The sequence below is a fragment of the Hypomesus transpacificus genome, chromosome 10 (assembly GCF_021917145.1).
Source record: "Hypomesus transpacificus isolate Combined female chromosome 10, fHypTra1, whole genome shotgun sequence".
Taxonomy (NCBI): Eukaryota; Metazoa; Chordata; class Actinopteri; order Osmeriformes; family Osmeridae; genus Hypomesus; species Hypomesus transpacificus.
The window spans coordinates 1,645,905-1,666,897 of record NC_061069.1 but is presented as its reverse complement, the minus strand read 5'-3'; the positions used below and the strand labels follow the sequence as shown (position 1 = coordinate 1,666,897).

At 44.0% G+C, this 20,993-nt stretch overlaps 3 protein-coding genes across 6 annotated transcripts; 2 read left to right on the top strand and 1 right to left on the bottom strand.

Moving 5' to 3' along the window:
• Nucleotides 1-2,339: 2,339 nt before the first annotated feature.
• rnf11b (ring finger protein 11b) lies at nt 2,340-6,023 on the top strand. Its single transcript, XM_047028290.1, has 3 exons — nt 2,340-3,006; nt 3,676-3,845; nt 3,932-6,023. Exons 1-3 carry the CDS (start codon nt 2,884-2,886, stop codon nt 4,101-4,103), a joined length of 465 nt encoding a protein of 154 aa, XP_046884246.1. The 5' UTR covers nt 2,340-2,883; the 3' UTR covers nt 4,104-6,023.
• Nucleotides 6,024-6,763: 740 nt separating this feature from the next.
• On the bottom strand, nt 6,764-11,142 carry rpe65a (retinoid isomerohydrolase RPE65 a). Its single transcript, XM_047027810.1, has 14 exons — nt 11,041-11,142; nt 10,874-10,956; nt 10,581-10,731; nt 10,256-10,363; nt 9,953-10,094; nt 9,517-9,664; nt 9,348-9,429; nt 8,771-8,903; nt 8,264-8,403; nt 8,015-8,144; nt 7,796-7,910; nt 7,554-7,648; nt 7,349-7,460; nt 6,764-7,253 (listed from the first exon to the last, which is right to left on the bottom strand). Exons 1-14 carry the CDS (start codon nt 11,049-11,051, stop codon nt 7,108-7,110), a joined length of 1,596 nt encoding a protein of 531 aa, XP_046883766.1. The 5' UTR covers nt 11,052-11,142; the 3' UTR covers nt 6,764-7,107.
• A 2,037-nt stretch (nt 11,143-13,179) lies between these two features.
• Nucleotides 13,180-20,074, top strand: LOC124473035 (serine/arginine-rich splicing factor 11-like). 4 transcript variants are annotated; one of them, XM_047028264.1, is made up of 13 exons: nt 13,898-13,986; nt 14,407-14,481; nt 14,589-16,008; nt 16,368-16,483; nt 16,856-16,936; nt 17,118-17,167; nt 17,329-17,459; nt 17,550-17,628; nt 18,022-18,141; nt 18,364-18,453; nt 18,626-18,709; nt 18,875-19,088; nt 19,243-20,074. In XM_047028264.1, the coding sequence occupies exons 4-13, from the start codon at nt 16,469-16,471 to the stop codon at nt 19,429-19,431; spliced, it is 1,053 nt and encodes a 350-aa protein (XP_046884220.1). In that variant the 5' UTR covers nt 13,898-13,986; nt 14,407-14,481; nt 14,589-16,008; nt 16,368-16,468; the 3' UTR covers nt 19,432-20,074. The 4 variants fall into 4 exon arrangements, with proteins under 4 accessions (XP_046884218.1, XP_046884219.1, XP_046884220.1 ...); XM_047028262.1 differs by lacking the exons at nt 14,407-14,481; nt 14,589-16,008 and adding an exon at nt 13,180-13,480 and having other exon boundaries at nt 13,853-13,986; XM_047028263.1 differs by lacking the exons at nt 14,407-14,481; nt 14,589-16,008 and adding an exon at nt 13,182-13,480 and having other exon boundaries at nt 13,853-13,986; nt 17,136-17,167.
• Nucleotides 20,075-20,993: the final 919 nt, after the last annotated feature.

Below are 20,993 nucleotides of genomic sequence, written 5' to 3'. Positions count from 1 at the left end.
GTCTGTAGCCTCCCCTGTGATCCTGCCTCCAGTCTGCAGCCTCCCCTGTGACCCTGCCTCCAGAGTCTGCAGCCTCCCCTGTGACCCTGCCTCCAGAGTCTGCAGCCTCCCCTGTGAACATGCCTCCAGAGTCTGCAGCCTCCCCCTGTGATTCTGCCTCCAGAGTCTGCAGCCTCCCCTGTGAACATGCCTCCAGAGTCTGCAGCCTCCCCTGTGATCCTGCCTCCAGAGTCTGCAGCCTCCCCTGTGATCCTGCCTCCAGAGTTTCCAGCATTTACAGTGGCCAGCTTCCTGTGTCCACAGGGCTGCCCAGCCTATGTCGTCAACCCCTTGAGCAAACCCGTCCTCCGGCCCTGCCTCCCAGTCGCCCTCCAGACCTTCTCTTCCAACTGTCTGCCTGCATTCTCTTGTGTTTGGATCCACTTTCCTTGTAAGCCGTGACAGAATAGACTGGCAAGGTTCAGAAGAAAGGTTCTGGATATTTTGAACTTGGAATTTTACCCACAATTGCTGATAGTCCAGACACTTAACTCATCGAAAGCATGCCAGTTTTATTGTTGCTTAATTAGCACAACTGTTATCAACTGTGCTACCATAATTGGAAAGAGTTTTTCTATGATCGATTGGCCTTTTAAAATGATGAACTGATAATGGGCCTCTGTACACCTATGTAGATATTCCATTAAAGGTCTGCTGTTTCCAGCTACAATGGTGCTTCACAACCTATAATGTCTACACTGTATGTAACAAGGGAGTCAGATGGCTGAGCGGTGAGGGAGTCAGATGGCTGAGCGGTGAGGGAGTCGGGCTAGTAATCAGAAGGTTGCCGGATCAATTCCCCGCCGAGCCAAATGACGCTGTGTCCTTGGGCAAGGCACTTCACCCTACTTGCCTCGGGGGGAATGTCCCTGTACTTACTGTAAGTCGCTCTGGATAAGAGCGTCTGCTAAATGTAAATGTATTTTGGATCAATTTGAGGTTATTTTAATTGACCAAACAAATATATTTTTTCTTTTGAAAACAAGTAAATAATTACGTGTCTACAATCTTTTCTAACATCATGTTTCCAAGCCAGTAGCCAACAATAATAATTTACTGCACTGGATCGATCAACATAAAAAAAAACAGGTAAAACACACAAGAGGTCATTCAATGCAGGACCAGTAATTTGTTTAACTGTTGATGCTTACTTTAATGGTAGGTACACCCTGCGGCTTTTGCTTTCGAGGTGTTGCACCTTGTAAGGTGGATACAAACTAGCCTGTTGTATTTTTATTTAATTTTTTACTGTTATATTTGAATAGCACAAATGGCTTGGCAATGATTATTTCCATTTTACAAATAACTGCTTGCTGGTGGAAAAGGATATTAGACTAGCAAAATGTAAGGCTGCTATAGGGTAGGAGCATTGAGTGACCATGAGGTTTTGATTGAAGGGTCTGTAGATTAAAGGATATTGCTTTTGCATCTTCTTCAAAAGCAGATACACTGTTCTTGGGAAGTTGTTTTGAAACATTATGAACTCATACATAAAACGTGAACAATGACCAATAGGTATGGCCGTCTTGCAGACTTCTACGTACTATACTGTGGACATACAGTATTTTGAGATTCACACACTGGTACACGTTTTGTTGGTGTGACGTCTCATGCAGCCGTCCAATGGAAGCGCAGAACCAGAGAATGTCTAATATGGGGAGAACTGTCAGTCTCGGGAAACTTCCGGGTTCTGAACTGGTTGCAGTTCCACTCTGGTTCCATATGTGGGCGCTCACCAGTGAGTGCAGAATGAATGGAGGTCTATCTATACCCCTCCAAATCCACTTTTCTCAGGATATCATTTTTTGTATAGTAGTTTGAATGTTGCATTTGAAAGGGGAGGCAAAGAAAAAACACACTTCTGGGTGTTTGTTTCGCTTTTTTGTTCTAAAAAGCCTTTTACAATGTCAATGACGTAATGCAATCAGCATTCATTAGCAGAATGCTAGCGTGTTATGGGCAACAACGACTCACCCTGTAAGAAATCAAAAGGACTTAAGTACTCGTTCATTAAACTTTTGACCTATAATCCATGTTGAACTCTCAAAAACTACAATCAAATCTGATTCCTCAACGACAATCAGGCGAAAGAGGCAAATTTAGCCGTCTAGCTCCATAGACTCCCATTCATTTTGCACTCATTGCCTCATGCCGGCGATCACGCCCAGTGGAACCCTGGTGGAACTGCAACCAAATTCGGAACAATGGGGCTTACAAGGGAGTGGATAGGCTCTCCGTAGACGGGCTCTGGCAGAACCAACTCTCCCCTGACAAAGCACAACAACATTAAAACCCTTACGTCATATCCAATGGACAGATAGCTGTCCTGACTCCTGGGTTGAAAAAGAGAACATGATTAAATCCTTATTTGACAATAGACAACTGAGACCATGACCTTTGCTTGCATAAACATCACTTTGTAAGGCTTGTTGCTGTTAGGTGGGCGATTTCTATTCGAAGTCGTAAACCGAGGAATGACTGACACTAGTCTTGTAGGAAGTCGCTAGCAAGTGAAAAAGTAGCAACCAGCTAGCTGTAGCTAGTCTAGTTAGCACCAGGGTCCTTTGTTTTCAGATGCTATGATCGTAATAATGTTGTTGAATAGCTAGGAATCGCTAGATGTTCGGACGCTAGTGCTCGGTTATATTCGTTATAACATGTATCGGATAGCTTAGTAGGTTGTTAAACAATAATAACCATTGTCATTTAATTTGAAAAAGGAGAGCGTTGTATCGTAGCCAGGTAGCTAAACGGACAACGGCAAGTTTAACAAGCTATTGATCTGTAGTAGCTAGTTCTAGCCAGGTAGCTGAGCAGAAATAAAAGGGCTAATAAGAAGAGGATATGGGCAATTGTCTCAAATCGCCGACGTCGGACGATATTTCTTTGCTTCACGAATCCCAGTCAGACAGAGCAAGTTATGGTGACGGGACAGACCCAGACATGGAACCACCTCCACCTTATCAGGTTAGACTTAAAATAACGTTGAAGTAGTACTATAACTACGTTTACTGGGCGGAATAGTTTTTAATAATGTCGGTTTTAAAATGGTTGAATTACATTTACAATAAAATTACTAAAGTTTTGATAGACTAAAGTATATGAAAATAGATAAATAGATGTAATGTTTAAGTTCCATGCCTGTGACCCAGGCCTAACTCTCATGGCTTAACTAGCTATATTATAAAGGTAGGTTAGTTGTGTTAAAAAAATGTTTTCCAGTTTTACGTTGACATTTGCAAAGAACATATAGGTCTTCGTCAACCTTCAACAATAGGTCTATATCCACACAAAGACAAAACATGCTCAGCACTTTTTGTGGCCAAACTGCTTTTCAGCCTCACAAATGTGTTACAAACAGGCTTGCTAAGAATGTCCAGACAGAGCATTCTTTTAAACTATTCTTATACTTCTAGTCAACAGATCCATTTAATCTATATATGCTTTTTCCTTAGAACTGGCCAAAATGCCTGCATTACATTTTTTCTGCAGTTGGTTTGCAATGGAATGAATGCTATGTAGACCAAAGTTACTCTATCTCTCATGATGTTGCCACTCCCAAGTGTTTACTGTTCTTGCCTATGGGTTTGTATACTGCTGTGTTGTAGCTGACATCCCTCTGTACTTGTGCTCCAGGAGCAGGCCCACATGCCCATGTATCACCCCACCCCCAGCCAGGCCCGGTTGGCCACCCAGCTGACAGAAGAGGAGCAGGTTCGTATCGCCCAGCGAATCGGCCTCATCCAGCACCTCCCCAGGGGTGTGTACGACGGCGGGCGCGACGGCTCGGAAAAGAAGATCAGAGAGTAAGCGTTCCTGGGATGAGTGGAGAGCCAGGTCCGTTACCTTCATCCTAAAATTGGTCATTTCTAACCATTGCCCCTCTCTGCAGGTGTGTGATCTGTATGATGGACTTTGTGTACGGCGACCCCATCCGGTTCCTGCCCTGCATGCACATCTACCACATGGACTGTATAGACGACTGGCTGATGCGCTCCTTCACCTGCCCCTCCTGCATGGAGCCTGTGGACGCCGCCCTGCTCTCCACCTACGAGACCAACTGAACCTGCGTCAGCCTCCCCCCCCACCCCCAACCCACCACCCTCTCCCCAACCCACCACCCTCTCCCCAGCCACCACGACCTAAAGGGCCGCCTTCAGAAAACACTTCTTCAGAAACACGCTTCAGTCAAACACACACACACATCCATACAGCCTTGCCTGCTCCTTCCACCCTCTCACCTCACGCGTACAGTGTGAGAAGCAGCAAGTTGTTGAGGCGTTGACTAGATGAGAGACTTCTGTTAACACTCGTGATGCGGAACATGCCGGCCCCATCCGACAGCATGTGCTGGCTGGTGCAGGGATGGCCGGCCCAAGTCAAGTCTCGATAAGACAGTTGCCTCTTTAGGTCATACATGCATGTATGTGTGGGACTTGTGTGTTTGTGTGTCTTCATGGTTGGGGGCGTGTTTTCTGGAAAGTTAATAGGACTGGATAAGCTTGGTGTTGATGAAGAGTTGTGGGAGTTTGTGTTTGGATGCAGTTCCGCTTGAGCAGGTCTCAGTGGTTTTCTTTGTCTGTCAGCCATAACGATTAGTGATCACATGATTAGTAGGTGTAAATAAGATACTTGTCCACCTTCTGTATTTGGCAATAGGGAAGTCCTGTCAATTTTCAGAAATTACATCAATAAGACAAAGTGTATTCTCATCATCAAAGGTAATTTACCCCTAAAGGCTTACATGGTGGATATGTAGGTAAGCAGACTGAAAATCCTGTGTTAGTTTTACATCGTTGTACAGTATAAAGAAATTACAACTTAATATCCTGAAAATCGACAACAAAAACAAAACATATTTGCACACTGCAGAAATCGCCCAATGTCCATCCTTTATTGTGTCTAAATGGGAGGTATATGTATGTAAACATTTAGCTTAGCATTTTGTCCTCATTAGGTTTTTATGTTAGACCACAATGGCTTCACTGCTAGAGCTAGGCGGACGATAATGGGACCCCTTAATGCTAGTCCAAATGACCAGAAAAGAAACTTAAGAGCTTTATAGCACTGTGTACTGTTGGTGAGTTAAACATGGGTGGAGTGGAATAGCTGTCAACCAATTGTAAAGGGCTCATTTGTGCATGGTCAGGAGGATCAGTCTAAAGTTAGGAATGCTTGCAAACACATTTATCTGATCCAGAGATTTGCACTTTACTTATAGGACAATAACGGAAAACATTATATTAATATATAAAACTATAACCTTGCACTATCAGTATGATTTCTTGTTTTTTTCCGCAATGCAGAAATGACAGAACACTCAATGCTTTTGTCAGTGCTACCATTGGTCACCTACCACATTGAAGTAAGCCTGAACACCTGGACTTATAAGTTGGGTGATTCAATAGTGTGACTTTGTTTTGTTTAGTTTTTTTGAAGCCGTGTGTGAATGGTAGGAAAGGGACAGAGGTTGGAGAACACCCAAATTGGGATGCAGAGAAGCGGGTTCGGATCTGTTCACAAGCAGAACCCCCTTTGAATCAATACTCTGTTGGCATGCTTAGAAAGACACTCTACAGTTACATCTTTGTTTGCCTTTTTGTAATATGCTGCAATTATTTCCATTTGAGGTGTTGCATATGTTAGTAGTGGTACCTCTTCCCTTCTTTCTATGTAGCTATCTTAGATTGTGTGATACCATTGTGTTATGTGTCTAAGAGGACAACCTTCACTATTAGTGTACACTGTTGAGTGTGTGTTTGCAAACCTCTGTCCCTTGGCAGTTTCAGAGTGAGAGAGATGTTTCTGGTGAAGTGTGATAGGAGATGACACACTTTTTGAATGAGCCTTTTTGGTTTGGAGTGTTTTTCTCTTCATTTCAGTTCTGCAGGATACTAAAAATAAATGTTATCTCCTGTAATCTTTGTTTTTGGGAGGCTAGCTAGCCCTCATGTAAAGAAAACCAATAAACAAGAAAGCACACCCGTCTGTCATCCTTGTCATTGTTTTAATGTTTGTAATAAATAAAGTATGTGAACAAACTTAAACATAAACCTTCAAAATACCTATTTGTGTACATGTGCATGTCACAAGTAATCATATGAACATTTCCCTTTAGGACAATGAAAAGGAGTTTCCATCTGACTTTCCCATAAGCTAAACCTCACATCTACGTTGCAACGTTGGTTGCTCAGTAGAGGTTAGTCTGAATCTGGTCAACTTTATATCCTGGATCAGACCACTAACAGTGCAGAATAATTGCTGTTAAGGGTCGGTATGGTGTTTGCAGAGTCTTTAAGACAAAGGCCACACAGTGCACATACAGATTTTAAAGGAATTATGATGATCTGTCATTGCCATTGCTGAAATGTTTCATGAGTTTCAACACGCTTGTTTGTTCTCTTGTTCGTGTAATTAACCGCTGGCCCAAGTAATCAGCTTAATATGTCACCTGATTGTTTAGCAAGATTATGATTGAGAAACTTTGACCAAAAATGATCTTCTGAAGGGAATTAATTGCAAAACATCGTTCCTAGCGGCCTCAAGGCCTCCCCTTATTCAAGTGGAAACATAATCAGATTTTCCATGGTGAAACAAATCTACGTGACCATCTAAAAAAAAAGTTTCATTCACCATGAGTAAGCATGTAATTATATTAGTATTTATTAAAATCTTGATTGCATCTGCATAACGGACAACAAAAACTTTCAATGAAAAGGGTGTTGTGTTGATTCAATGTTTTTATTATTCCAGTACTTAAAGAGCACAGCATGTGAACCCATGCACTGATTTCCATCAATAGCACGCCATTCGCGTTGTGATTGAAGCATTGTTGTTGGTTTTAACACAGTAGGGTCACTGAGAAATCACAAGGGTGCAAACCAAAGCCTTCATTTAAGCAGGCTTCATTTAAACAACATAACTAGTAACACATTTTGGCATCAATGCACTCTTTACGGCTCGTTTTAGCTATCCTGAGTGCAAGCCTGGTATTCTGACTACCCTGGAATGACTACACTTTCACCCTGAGAACAGCCAGGTTTCCTGTCGCTTCCACAGTACATTTTTCTATGGTTTGTACATTCCGTGGAAGGTAACAGGCATGCTGCACTCCACTTCTGCCCTGGCGATCTCTGACAGGTCCTTGGCATTGAGGATCAGCATGTAACCTGGTTTGGCAGCGCCGGGGGCGACGACAATGGTCAGCAGGACACCTGTGAGAACAGTAGCGGCCTTGCGTCAGAAATCCACACACAACATCCACATGACAGTCCAGCAGCCTTCCCTAGCAGCAGTATGGCATACACACCGTCATCCTCGTCCACAGCATCTGGGTTGGGCACGAACAAGGGCTCGGAGGGGTAAGAGTCCGGCTCCTGCCACACCCAGGTCTCCTTGGTCTTCACGTTCAGCTTGCAGATCTACAAGGAGGCAAAACCTAAGGTCACCAAGGCCTGACGATCGATTTGCAGGGCTCGTCTCATGTTCATGATCACACCCTTTCTGCAGCTTACCCTGTCAGGGATGAAGTGGTTGAGGCCCAGTGCGTAGGCATAGGAGTAGTTCTTTCCGCCATACTTCCCATAGTTGATCTGGGGGAACTCAAAGGCTACCAGAAGACATAGCAACAGTAATCTCAAATACCTGTCTGCCATCATGAAAGACTGGAGCCACGTCTAATGCAACGGGTACTCATGGGAACACAGCTCATTGTATGGAAGTGGATGAGCTTCCGGGACGGTGCGTGTGTTCTCACCTTGGCGAGGCCCAGAAAACAGAACCTCAGGCTCCAGCCATATGGTCCCATCAGAGCGCATCACTGCTGTGGCCGTGGTGTACGGCAGGCTGATGAGGTTCTTCCCCTGCTCCTCCTGTCAACAACCCCCAGAGTGCACGTGCGGGAAGAGGAGAACGTCATCAGTGGTCGTCGGTGGATGATTCCCGGGTGCCGCCGTTCCTGAGGTGTCAGCCTTACCTTGTGGATGTCCAGCGGGATGACGTATCTGCGCACCTCAGGCTGAGGTGCCATCATGGCCGCCTTCTTCACCTCGTCCCAATTGGCTCTCAGATTAGACAGCCACAGGTAGTTGTACACAAACTCGAACCTGCAGAGCGTCAGGAACCAAGGAAGGTTGTGTTGTTGTGAATCGAATCAATGTACGCTATTTATCTATATATTTATTTTATGAAAGTCAATGGGAAGTCGCAAACTTCGTCCACTTACCCTTTCCAAGTGCACAAGTCAAAAACGACGAAGCCTTGGTCCTCGTAAGTGTTGATGTGATGGAAGACGTTGATGGCGGCTCCCCTGAACTTGTGATCGATGTACTCTCCAGGGTCTTTCTTAGCGATGTGAAACCATGTCTGGGAGATTTTGCAAACGTTAAACAGCGTAACATTAAATCACATGATAGTTATGCCATGTCATTATTATAGGGATTCATATATGTAATGTCACCATCTGTCTACTGTCAACTTCACCCTACTGAAACCTAGAGAACAACTGTTACAGATGTAGGTTTTCAACATCACAGAAGTGTTTAAGGTGAAGAAAATGTGTTGCAAGGAAAACAATTCACAGCAGTCAACTAGATTATTTGAGGGATCAGAAATGAAGGCAGTGGCATGCATGGATGGATGCCAAGTGTGCTAACCTGAAACCAATGTCCTCCACGGTGGAGAATCAAGGCATAGCTGGGTCTCAGGTTACACATGAAACCATGGTGCTTACCCCAAGGCTCTCATTGGACTCAAAGCAGTCCATGTAGTTGGAACCCCGGATGCTCCAGGCACTTAGGAACTTGAGCAGGTTGATTTTCACAGGGGTCTCCACAAAGACAAAGTAGTTGTCCGACATGCCAAAGCTGAAAGAAACACATAATGTTCAACACTGCAGCCATGAACAGACGATCGAGGGACACACAGATTCTTGTGAACGTCCACCGTTGACTGCGTCCTGACCAGAGGCATCACAGCGTGGTACAGTTACACCACGCTCAGGACAGGAAGGCTCTACATTTGACATTTAGTCATTTAGCGGACGCTCTTATCCAGAGCGACTTACAGTACGTACAGGGACATTTCCCCGAGGCAAGTAGGGTGAAGTGCCTTGCCCAAGGACACAACGTCATTTGGCACGGTATAGTAGCTCATATGGGTTAGGAATGATTATTTGAGGTTTAGATTATTTATTACCCTGTATAGATAGGGTTCTAGGGGTTTAAGAGGAACTGGACCAAATAATGTCATTGTGTCTGTGCCTGTTGTTTTAATGGCTAACTTGAAACTCGAGGAGCCACAAACTGTACCTGTGCACATAGGAGGGCTTGAACCTCTCAGCACTTGGAAACTGCACCACCACCTTGGACTTCTCAATGCAGTCAGACTTGTCTGAGGAAACATTCACAGGGTACAAGTTAGCGACCTTGTTGTCCCAGAGAATTCCGCCCTATATTTCGTGTTTGAGGGACAACCTACCTGGCTGTGTAGGGGGCATTCGGACAATGTTGTAGGCCAGTGAAGCTCCTTTGCCCATGCAGTTGCCGATGTTGTACACTGTTCCATCTTTCTCAATGTGCGGGTGGGCAGTCACTCCATTGATGTTAACATAGTTACACAAGTCCACCTGTGTATGGTGGGAAGATTGGCAAGTGAACAGGCTAGCCAGACGACTGAAAGATGAACAGTTCCTCTATGATATGCCAAAAATGTCAAAAACATCAGCAGGTTATAAAGTGATCCAGGAAGGGCATCCATTCAGTTTGCATGCAATGAATTCCATTCTCAGTCTTCCGTCTCATGATAGAACATCAACAAAGAGAGCTTTATGTAAGACAGTTGAACGGAGATTTAATCTGGACGAGTGAGTGAAGAAATATGAGATAAATACTCTCTTTAGCTAATAGGACATGACCTTCTTCAGGGTTTCCAAGGTGTCAGTGTTGACTTTAGTGATGTAATTGGTTTCAGTGACAGCATAGTAATCTTCGCCAATGGGGTAAACGTTCACCAGGCAATTGTCTGTCACTTCAACACCCTTGAAGTAAGAGAAAAACCTGCACATACGCAGAAAACACACATATGCAAGAATTAATCAAATACATTTAAAAAATGACAGCTAAGAATTGGAACTCAAAGGATTAAATGAGCAAATATAGTGTGCCGTGGACCATTACAATAGAAAATCACCAAATGACAAGACCAACATGTGACAAACCTGGAAAAAATGTTTTTGCAGGGATCTGGATAAGCGAATGTTCCAAACTCAGTGATCACAACACGCTTCTCTGTAATAGCCCTCACGTAGGCATCTGTTTTTATAAACCTAAGAGAAAGATCAAGACAAGGAGGCGTTATAACTGTGTAATATATAAGAGGCTATGAATAAGCGGCTGTGTAAGTCAGTGGAGTCATTCCATAAAAACAAGTGAAGACAAAACATGCTTGATTTACAAATCTAATCGTGGTTTCCATAACACGCTACCAACATGTCATGTCACTGTCTGATGGACAGTGTCCAAACATATGAAGTGTCTGCTTACTTGCGGAAGTAGGTGACCTGCCCATTCTTGAAGTCAAATTTGTGCATCAAGGCTTGACCATCAAAGAGGTGGTAGAAGGGCTCATCTGCCACCTCAAACAGGCCAGGGCCCAGGCGTAGGAGGCTCCCTTTCAGAAAGGAAGGAATACGACCTGCACACACCACACATCTAGCTTTAGCAGTCCAGTAGTACATTGACTATTTTCAGAGAACTTTTTTGAATGTAAAATGCATGTGTTATGAGACGTACGCATGAATCTTCACATGATATAATATAGGTGGGTATCAACAAACCTGTGACTGTCGCAGGGACAGGCTCTGACAGGTCCTCGCATGTCTCAAAGATCTTCTTATAGCTACCCGCAGGGTGTTCGAATCTGCAGCCACATTGTAAACAACCAGTTCAGCACTCAAACCAATCAGATAAGAATAATTCAGTAATTAAGAGAAAAAGCATTTACCGGCTGACCATAGTTCCTCCTTGTTGTGGTGGCACACAAACATACGCTGGTGTCCTGCAATAAGTTCAGAACTGGGAGACTTGTACCACTGAATATGTTCAGGGTATTTATATTTGTAGCCTGGTCCGAGTCACTGCCTAAGGGAACTTAAACCTTTCCACCAACCAATCATCTCACACCATGAACAAGAATCCCATTGTAGCAATATCTTTAGCTGATTGACACAATTCCCAACCTCTGTGAAAACGGATTTATTACGCTGAGCAGTACACGAATTAGAACTTTGTCTGGCCTATGTGTTGTAATATCACAAATTAGAAATTAAGGTGAGCATCAACACAGTAATGCCATATGTGATACGATCATCAGATTTTGTACAAAGCATGGTGATTTGTATTTTTTTCAAATGTATTCATTTACATTTCTAACATGGAACACAAACCAGATCAAAGATGTTCAATGTTTCAGACTTCCCACAAGGTTTACGATGATGTTACTTTAACATGGGAAGTCATTGGAAGTCTCTGAGACGAGGGCATTCTTTGGTCCAAGTGCCAAAGGTTCCTTTGTCAATCTAACGCAACCATAATCCAGGTTGAGATTACTCTGGACATGGTTTGTGGACAGAAAAACCATTGTTTCTCCCTCCCTTGGGAAAAAGTCAAGGAAAATATGACGACAAACAGTGTGTGTAGTTACTGGGCTCGGCTAATTACAACGACAAAAGTCTTTGCTGGCCTACTGTAGTTATGTGGAAATTAAACACCACTGAGTCTTGTCTGCAGGAGGGTTTTAACACTGCATAGTCATTTGATTTTGTGTTTGATCTGAAACTCTGTTACAGTGTTTATTTTATTAACTGTTCATTTATCAAAAATGGCTTTAGAAGCTAGTTGTCATAAAGTGTTAATGAAAAGGACCTATTGCCTTAAGCACACAACATATTATTTGAAACATAATGATGGGAGTTACAACCAAACTTTGGGGTCATATTTTAATGCATATTAGGATCATTAGGCATTAAGTTTTTTCTTATAAATCAAAATAAATCAAAACATGGTCATGAACAGGAGAGAGAGAAAACTTGGTTGTTTAGTGAAAAATGCTAGTACAAAAAAGGTAAGTCTTTGTAACCTAACACAAGTGCTACGTCATTATCAGTCTGAGACTATAAAGCCTATTGTTGAAACACACACACAAAAGTTGGCTCTACACAGCATTCTTGCAAAGCTTAACATAAACCACTCTTGACCTAAGTTGGCACAGAATAGAAGATGATTAGGGCATAGTATAATACAAATGTATAGCCAATTACAGCAGGGCAACCAAGTCCATTTCAAATGTGACTCCAATCTTAAGGCATTGATCACACAAAGTGTCAAAATAATAGAAAAACTGTTTTAGTAATGTATTTACCTCGGCTGCCACTTTTATCTGAATAAGCATCTCTTTCTGCAGATCCCAACATCTAATAACCAGTGGTTAGACTGGGCTGGAGCATCGTATGAAGCAGTGTGTTTTGCCTGAATGTAGAACCTTGTCATTTCTCGTCACAACCTGTTGAAGAAAATGGATGTTGAAGAAACGACCACTAGGTGGAACGGAGGAGCATTATGCGAAACCTGGCCAAGCGACATAGGCCTAGAGGAAGATGAGCTACAGAAACGTAAATTGGCACCATTTTTTAGGAAAGGTATGGATAAAACATTAATTGTATGGGTTCATTTAGGTTTAAATTCAATAGAATTAAATAGTAATACAGTATAATTGTTTTCCACTGTTTCAATATGTGCACACTTGTGTTTACAGCTAATGTTTTATTTTATCATTTTGACCAATTATGTTTCAACATCTCCCAAGTCCCAAATCTCACTCCATAAATAATGCACAGAGAAACAATGTGTGGCTTCATACAAACAAAATACAAATAAACAAACACTTTGCTGTCTGCTTGCAGGACTCTAAATGTAGACTTTGAAAATGCCCAAATAAACCTTATCCAAATTTGATTTATATTTGTATTTATTAACAACCGTTACACTTACACAATTCAAATCAATAAACTAGTGTTGAGGGTTTAAGAGATTTTGCACAATAACATAATCCCCATTTCACATACTGCGCATGCTCGTTGATTCTTGACGTAATGCTAGCCACACGCATTGCTAGTTAGCTAGGTTTTGTCAGTCCCGAGAGCTGTGCTTTTAGCAAGCTAGCCAACTAGCTATTGTTGGCAACTAACTGCGTCGAGTATCGAATATTCCGTCTATTATAGACATTTAGCCTTTTCTTTATTTTAACGTTTTTAATTCGGTAGAATGAATTGCACAACCAACGTTGTTCAAGTGACCAATGTGTCGCCAAGCACAACATCCGAGCAGATGCGAATGCTGTTTGGATTTCTTGGAACCATTGAAGAACTCAAATTATTTCCACCAGAGTAAGTTATACTTGCAATTTATTAGTATTTGAAATGTCGGCGTTCTGTTTATGGCGATATTTTCCTGCATTTTTAACAAAGAGTTGGCAATTACATTTCCTACGCTAGCCAGCTAGGTTGCTTACGAGTTTTGGATTGTAGGGCCAGAGCAAGGCCTGGCGTAGGCCAGGAGTTCAGTCTATTGTGTGCCAGCGCAGTGTATGGTGAACGCGCATCGTGTCGTGATCTTGCGGTCTAGATAAGTTGTGCTTTAACAGTTACGCCTCCGTGTCTTCTGTCATATATATTGTTTCATTTGCCCCAGTTCAAATAGCAAACCTTTGGTATTTATGAAGCTAAACCTGTCAATACAAATGTTTTAATTTTCTGCAGCGAATCCCCTCTACCGGTGACGTCGCGTGTCTGCTTCGTCAAGTTTCAGGAGACCGAGTCCGTAGGAGTGTCTCAGCATCTCACCAACACAGTCTTCGTGGACAGGGCGTTGATAGTTGTCCCTTTCGCGGAAGGTTCGTTCCCCATGTTTCCCATGTTTCAATGGTGATCAGTTGTATGTTGTATTCATGGGAGAGTGAAACCACACAATCACAGAAAATGTCTTGCTTGTGTTCTTGGGAAGTTGATTTCCTTCAGATATAGCTACTTATCATTTAAAGGATTCCCACATTTGTGATCAGTGTCACTCTCCTTATGCTTTAATCAAGAGAGGTGTTGATAGCACCTCAACTTAGACTTTTGGTATGCTCTTGGTATACTGTGGTGCCATAAATCAAGTCTTTAGTCTCCACGCCTGCTCACTACAAAACCTTTTCAAGTATGGGTCACACGCAGCACGTGTGTGCTTTAACCTAACTGTGCCATGCATTGATTTTGACATACTCATAAAACGAGGCCCAACACCCCCCCCCCCCCCCCCGGTAATATCACAGTATACCAAAGTCTTCTCTAAGGACCGGGACCTGAACACGCCTTTACCATGGGCAGATACTCCTCATGAGGCAGAGGTGAACTTGATGGTGTAAAAGTTTAACCATTCTTTTTATTTTCTCCCCCATATCGGACTCTCCGTCATTAAATTTCTCTCTGTTATTTGTGTGTGTGATTTTTGTAGTGGAGAAGGCAAAAGCAGAGCCCCCCTTCCTTGATGGCTGAAAGTGGTCCTCTGCCTGTAGCCGCCAACAGGGGACTGTAGGCAATTACAAAAGGCCAGCCAGCATTCAAGTCCCCCCCTCTCCCTCCCTCTCTCTCTCTCTCTTTTGTGTGTCAACTCTTCTTTCTCTTTCTCTCATTCTCTCCTCCAGGTGTTTTTTTTAGTCTTTGCTTTGCAATGCGAACACACGAGCTCTGTTAGAGGCGTCATTTGTCAGGTCTCATTTATCGAGTCTGATGATGAATTCGAGTCGACACAGTCCTATAGTGTAACGTGCTGGTCTCAGCCAGTGTGTTTGATCAGAACTGTGGAATGTCCAATCTGTTTTGCGCAATGAATTGGATCCCGATGGTAAGAGAGAACCCATAGCCACAAGCTGCTCAAGACACACTGGCATGTTTGATTTGCACACCAAGGCACCTGGTTAAGGGCTGTAATTTTGGGGAACAATTGTCACAGTGGACCACTTAAGAGACCTGGGGGAAAAACAAACCACATTTGGTCAACGAAAACCCACTAGATCATAAATATACACTCAATAGCTCACAAGCTAGCCAACCAGTCTGTGTTTCTGTGTTAACAAGTTGCTGTATCTTGATACTTGTCTCACATGTCCACTCCACATAACATGGCATTGGTTCACTACTCTCTCTTTAACAGTGGTCTTTTTGTTGTTGTTGTTGTGTTTTACAGTTGTTTTTCCTGGCTCTGCCAGTCCTGTAAGCCAGGCCCTGCTGAAAATACCACCCATCCCTTTTGTCTCCTGCAGCTAAATTCTCTCTCCCGTGTGCCCTTTTCTAAATGTTGTTGTGTGTGTGTGTGTCCTCTCTTGAAAAAGGCAAACTTTGTGTTAGGGGAAAATCAATTGTGATTTTTTTTAGTTTTTCTTTTACCAATGCATCCTAATTACAGTACGTTCTGCCAGAGAAAGTAGACGTTCATGGGCTTTCAGTTGCCTGAGCCCATTGTTGTATAAGGTGGAAACCAAGGTCACTAGTGATTATTTTAGTATTCCACACTGACTCCTGTCAAAAGGTGCAAGTTATTGGCATTGGTTGTAGACCAATTGCCATAACAGGTAAGCAACTTAGAAACAGTGTGCAGCTCTTAATGAAAACCTGTATCCATTGAGTGTTGTTTTCTCTCTGACAATTTACTTTCCGGTAAGTAGAAACTGTCAACCTGTACAGTATTGCTGCCAATTTCTCTGAAACTCTTTTTGTTTTGTGTATCTCGATTTTCTCTGTGTGCTTTTAGTAGCGAAGCCGGCACCGTGAGTCGCTTGTTCTGTAAACATCTATATGAAAATTGAGAGCACACCCCACTGGAGAAGCCGCTGTGCTTGCTAACGTTTGGTTCATGACTTAAAAAACAAGTTCAGGTGATAACATCTTGGCAGTGTTTATTGGAGTAGTGTATACTGTGATATCTTTTTCGCCCCCCCCCCCCCCCCCCTACGTAGTCATTCTACTGCAATGATTAAATGAGTAAAGGGGACTCTTCATAGATCTAGCAGCTTTTGAAGGTAACCATAGTAACACCACTGCAAATGTTTTGTTTGAAGTTGTGAAAAGTCTGTTTCTTTTTGTGTTTTTTTTTTTTGTTTGGCCTTGAGAAAGTCATTTTGTTTCTCTGTTTTTCTTTTTTTTCTTCTTTTGTCTTTCTTTTGAAAATGTCTCTCCTCAACTTGGAGTGTAGCGACCGTTCAGTCCTCCTTCTAACACTGGTGTTTTCCCGTAGGCGTTATTCCAGATGAGGCTAAGGCTTTGTCACTGCTGGCTCCAGCTAATGCCGTAGCAGGGATTCTACCAGGCGGAGGTCTGCTTCCCACGCCGAACCCAATGGCCAATCCATCAGTACGTCCACACCGTCTGCTGCCTAGGCTGTAGCTGGAGCCAGGCGCTTTGCTATAGGGCAGGGGTGTCGAACTCCGGTCCTCGAGGGCCGCTGTCCTGCATGTTTTAGATGTTTCCCTGCTCCAACACACCTGATTCAATTAAAAGGGTTGTTATAACGACCATTCATTCGAATCAGGTGAGCTGGATCAGGGAAACATCTAAAACATGCAGGACAGCGGCCCTCGAGGACCGGAGCTCGACACCCCTGCTATAGGGGGTGGGGCTTGGAATAGCGTATGAAGTTCCTAACCCATCGCAGATTTGAATGTTGCATTCCAATACGCCGCAGCCCCATCTTGACGACAGGCTCACCTGTGTGTTTCGGTGCAGATGGGAGGCAATCCTTTCGGTGGACCCAACATGGACCCCATGGCTGCGTTTGGATTTCCAGGAGGCAACATGAATCCCCAGGTGACCGACTGCCGGCTGAACCATCAAACTATTAACGTCTTTTGTTACCTTGAGTTTGCCACTGTATCAAATGAACCATGGTGTACACGTTACGTTGTGTCACAACCAGGGCTAATGTGCTGCTGTGCTTGTCAATAATATCACTGTTAGTTGTATAATGTGTTCTCAACATTAATGACAGTCTCTGGCCGCTGACCAGCTTTTGAAGTTCATGACGTCTGTGGACCCAAAGTAAGTTATAGATCCATTCAGGATGCACACACACACACCTATATTTTATACCCTGAAAACTTTTGATAAGAAATATAACCCAGTATAGAGTCAAGGGATGGTTGAAGTCAGCCAGCTGTTGGGCGGGGCCATCATCCTCTGACATATGTACCATCCTCTAGACTCAATCACATGACTGCCGGGATGAACATGAATCAATGCATGAAGCCGGACCCCAACAAAGAGATCGAAGAGGCCATGAAAAGAGTCAGAGAGGCCCAGTCCCTCATCTCTGCCGCCATCGAACCAGGAAGTAAGTAGCTCCAGCTCTGTTGCTGTCGGGGGGGGGGGGTCTTCTGCAGCGTAGTTGTAATGTGCAGTTAATCTGACCCTAACCCTGCAGATAAAGAGAGCAAGAGGAAGCACTCGAGGTCCCGGTCCAGATCCAGACGAAGAAGATCCCGCTCTCGCTCCAGACACAGGTGAGCGGCCCAGTAGGGATGGAAAATCTTTTGGTACCTCACAATTCAAATTGATTCTTGGGGGTCACGATTTGATTAAAAATCTATTCACGATTTTTTATCACATTCTGATTCAATATATGCCTGCATTTGATTCCAGTTTAGTGTTACTAGTTTCTATTTGACTGTGAAAGGCAGTTATGTAGATTTTTTTTCTTCCCAATGCATTAAAACCTTGACATTTATCGTTCTGCTTGCAGTTTAGTCAAATAAAAATAAAAAACATAAGTGTGAATCGCTAATGCAAATCGATTTTCCCCTACGGCCCGGCCTCCTCTCCTGACAGGGGGCGGGGCCTGGGTTTGGGGCCGGTCCCTGACCGCGTTGTGACTGACTGACCGTGTGTGTGATCAGGCGCTCCACCAGCAGGTCGAGGCGCCGCTCCCACTCTCGCAGCCGGAGGCGCTCTAAGAGCCCGCGCAGGAGGAGGTCCCACTCTAAAGAACGAGCCAGGAGGTCCCCAAGCAAGTCCAGGTCAGACAGCCCATCCTTTTTAAGACCCTTATGTCAATTCTTACAGTCAAGTATCAAGTCTTTATGCGAGGCTAGTTTACTAGAACTGGCTTAGATAACCTCATCCTCCAAACATTCATTGAGGGCACACATGCCTTTTAATCTGTGTTCTGGATGCTTACCTGGACATGCCAAGTGCCTAACCCCCCCCCCCCCCCCCCCCCCCCCCTTTCTGACTGTCAGGGATCGAAAAAAGGAGGAGAGGGAGAAAAAGCGCTCGAGGACGCCGCCCAAAAGCTACAGCACCACCAGGAGGTCACGGAGCCCGAGCCGGTGAGTGGGGACGCTGGGCAGATGGGCGGCCGCAGATTAGCCGCGGCCTGGCTCTTTTTGTAAAGAGGGCCGGCAAGCTGTTCCTCAGCCTGGCCTCCGACCGTGTTAGCGGCTCAGACGCCCCCCCCCCAGGTCACAGCCTCACTGTGGGAATTGTGTTTGTGACTTCCAGGAGGCACAGGAGGAGTCGCAGTGCCAGCCGCTCACCCAAGAAGTCTCCCAAGAGGAAAGTCTCCAGGACTCCCTCACCTCGGAGGTTGGTCTCCTCCTCGTTTATCTGAAGGGTTTACAGGAGCGGATGTCAGTATCTCTGGAAATGTTACCCCCCCTTGCATAAACGTGGTCCCATTTGATGTAAATTGAGAATAAAGAGATGCTAGCTCTGTGAAGCCACCACCCTCTGTCCCGTCTTCTGTCGCAGGCATAAGAAGGAGAAGAAGAGGGACAAGGAGAGAGAGAAGGAGCGCGAGCGCAGGAGCGAGAAGGACCGCGGCCGGGAGGAGAGGGAACTCTCCACCAGCAAGAAGAAGAAGAGCAAAGACAAGGAGAAGGAGCGGGAAAGAGAGAGGGAGAGAGAGAGGGAGCGGGAGAGAGAGCGGGAGAGGAAATCGGATGGCGAGAAGGGAGACGTAAAGGTCGGTGAAAATGACCCTGGATGTCCACCAAAGATGGCTCCTTTTCATCGCAGCGTTTGAATTTCTCACGAACGCGGCTCGAGATCAGCTGTTGCCATGCTCCGTGGCAACAAAAGAAATCAGGAACCTTACGTTAACTTGTCTTTCTCCACAGGTTACAAGGGATTATGATGAAGAGGAGCAAGGCTACGACAGCGAGAAGGAGAGGGAGGAGAAGAAGGACTCGGATGATTCTGGCATGTCTCCTAACTCCGTAGAGGGCAACGGCACAGGTCCCCCAGCGAAGGAGGCCAAGGTCAACGGGGACGATCACCACGAGGAAGACATGGACGTCAGCGAATGAGCTGGCCGCGCCCCACCCCCCCCACGCCCACCCCGAAACATGCTTTAACCTAACGCCATCCATTAATCTCAATCTCTCATCTGATAGAAAAACCGATCAAATTGGTGAATGTCTCCGCCTCCTATAGTTATGTCCCTGTCTGTGAATGTTGTGTACATGATTATTTTGACGTATTTGCTGAACAGAAATGTGAAAGGGTATATTCTGTAATTTTATATTAAAAGGTTACCTTTTGTTTTTTTTCTTATGTGCAACCTTTTTACTTTTTAGCATAAGCTTATGTCTTGGTAATGCAATATGAATCTTATATTATTTGTCGGTGTTTGACAGATTGCTGGTTAGAAGCAAATCCATTTCACTGCTAAATTGCAAGTTAATGGTCTTTTTTTCCTTTAGATGATATGGTGGTCAAAATGGCAGTTTGCTGTGGGGTTTTCCATGCATGTGTGGTCAGCTCAACGACTTCTGTGTCCTGTGCTGTACATGCTCATGTCCACAGCCCGTCCAGAAAGTGGTTTGATTGTTGTGGCACTTTCTAGCTTTTCTCCCACACAGTCACAATGTTCTGTAGATCTTAACCTTATTGTCAAGAATGATGTATTGTGTTACCATTTTTATACAATTAAAAACCATTTGAGTGATGTGTCTGTCCTCCTGGCACAGTGTTCCTGAGTACAGTGTTAGAGACCCAGAGCAGGGCTTTCCAGCTGCTCAAATAATTATGGTTGATGGTGTCTGAAATTCCTAACTATATTAAACAGAATCAATGCTAGAATCTCAACGGGGGAAGCAAGATGTTCCCCAGAAACGGAGCCTGTGCTGAAACGTGGTGCTGGTGCTTTATTTAAAGGGATGTCAAGGTGGGTGAAGCTGCATTACATTAGAGAAGACCAGCAAAGACCAAGCCAGACATCTTGATGAGCCAAGTCATGACTTTCTGCCGGACACTTTAAGAACATATCGCCAAGGTTGGTTTCACAGTATCATTTCACAGTATATATCTAACAAAACAAACTTGTCTATAAGAAGAGAGTCATACTGAAGCTGTGAAGTGAGCTGAGTGGAACTGAAAATGTTAGCGTTTGGTCTTTAGAATCTATACAGAAGGTAAATATAATCAAGTAAGAAATATAGCTCGAGGATATATTTGTAATTAAGCGGGACAACCATAGCATGCGTTCAATACATTAACGACCGTGCAGTATCAAACTAGAAGTGTTCCTGATACCCGCATCTGGGTTTGCACATAAACACACGCAGACATACAAACTACCCTCAAACGAGTTGGACCGCACTCACACCGAACAGATACATTCAAACAATTCCTTTTCACAAAGGGTGACAGCCAGGAGGTAACATGAGCTGACCTGAAAATGCAGGTGTGTTCATCCTGCACCACACAAAAGGCTTGGAGTATTGATCTTGTAAGAAGTTTTTAAACACCATTATTTCTCCCAAACTGGTTAAAAAAAACATTCTTATGTTCTTGAAATCTATTGCTACACAGTGTTTGCTCCTTTGACTAAATTGTACATTAGGTAAATCCTTTACACATGAAAAAG

Coding starts and splice junctions, on each gene's coding strand:
- rpe65a (XM_047027810.1), bottom strand. Junction 8,904..9,347: donor AAGCCCTCCTATGTGCACAG/GTACAGTTTGTG, acceptor TGTTTCTTTCAG/CTTTGGCATGTCGGACAACT. Junction 7,461..7,553: donor ACCACTTCATCCCTGACAGG/GTAAGCTGCAGA, acceptor GCCTCCTTGTAG/ATCTGCAAGCTGAACGTGAA.
- LOC124473035 (XM_047028262.1), top strand. CDS start 13,359: ATGAATTGCACAACCAACGTTGTTCAAGTGACCAATGTGTCGCCAAGC. Junction 16,937..17,117: donor GAGGCAACATGAATCCCCAG/GTGACCGACTGC, acceptor CATTAATGACAG/TCTCTGGCCGCTGACCAGCT. Junction 17,460..17,549: donor TGCCGCCATCGAACCAGGAA/GTAAGTAGCTCC, acceptor CTAACCCTGCAG/ATAAAGAGAGCAAGAGGAAG.
- rnf11b (XM_047028290.1), top strand. CDS start 2,884: ATGGGCAATTGTCTCAAATCGCCGACGTCGGACGATATTTCTTTGCTT. Junction 3,007..3,675: donor AACCACCTCCACCTTATCAG/GTTAGACTTAAA, acceptor CTTGTGCTCCAG/GAGCAGGCCCACATGCCCAT. Junction 3,846..3,931: donor TCGGAAAAGAAGATCAGAGA/GTAAGCGTTCCT, acceptor CCCTCTCTGCAG/GTGTGTGATCTGTATGATGG.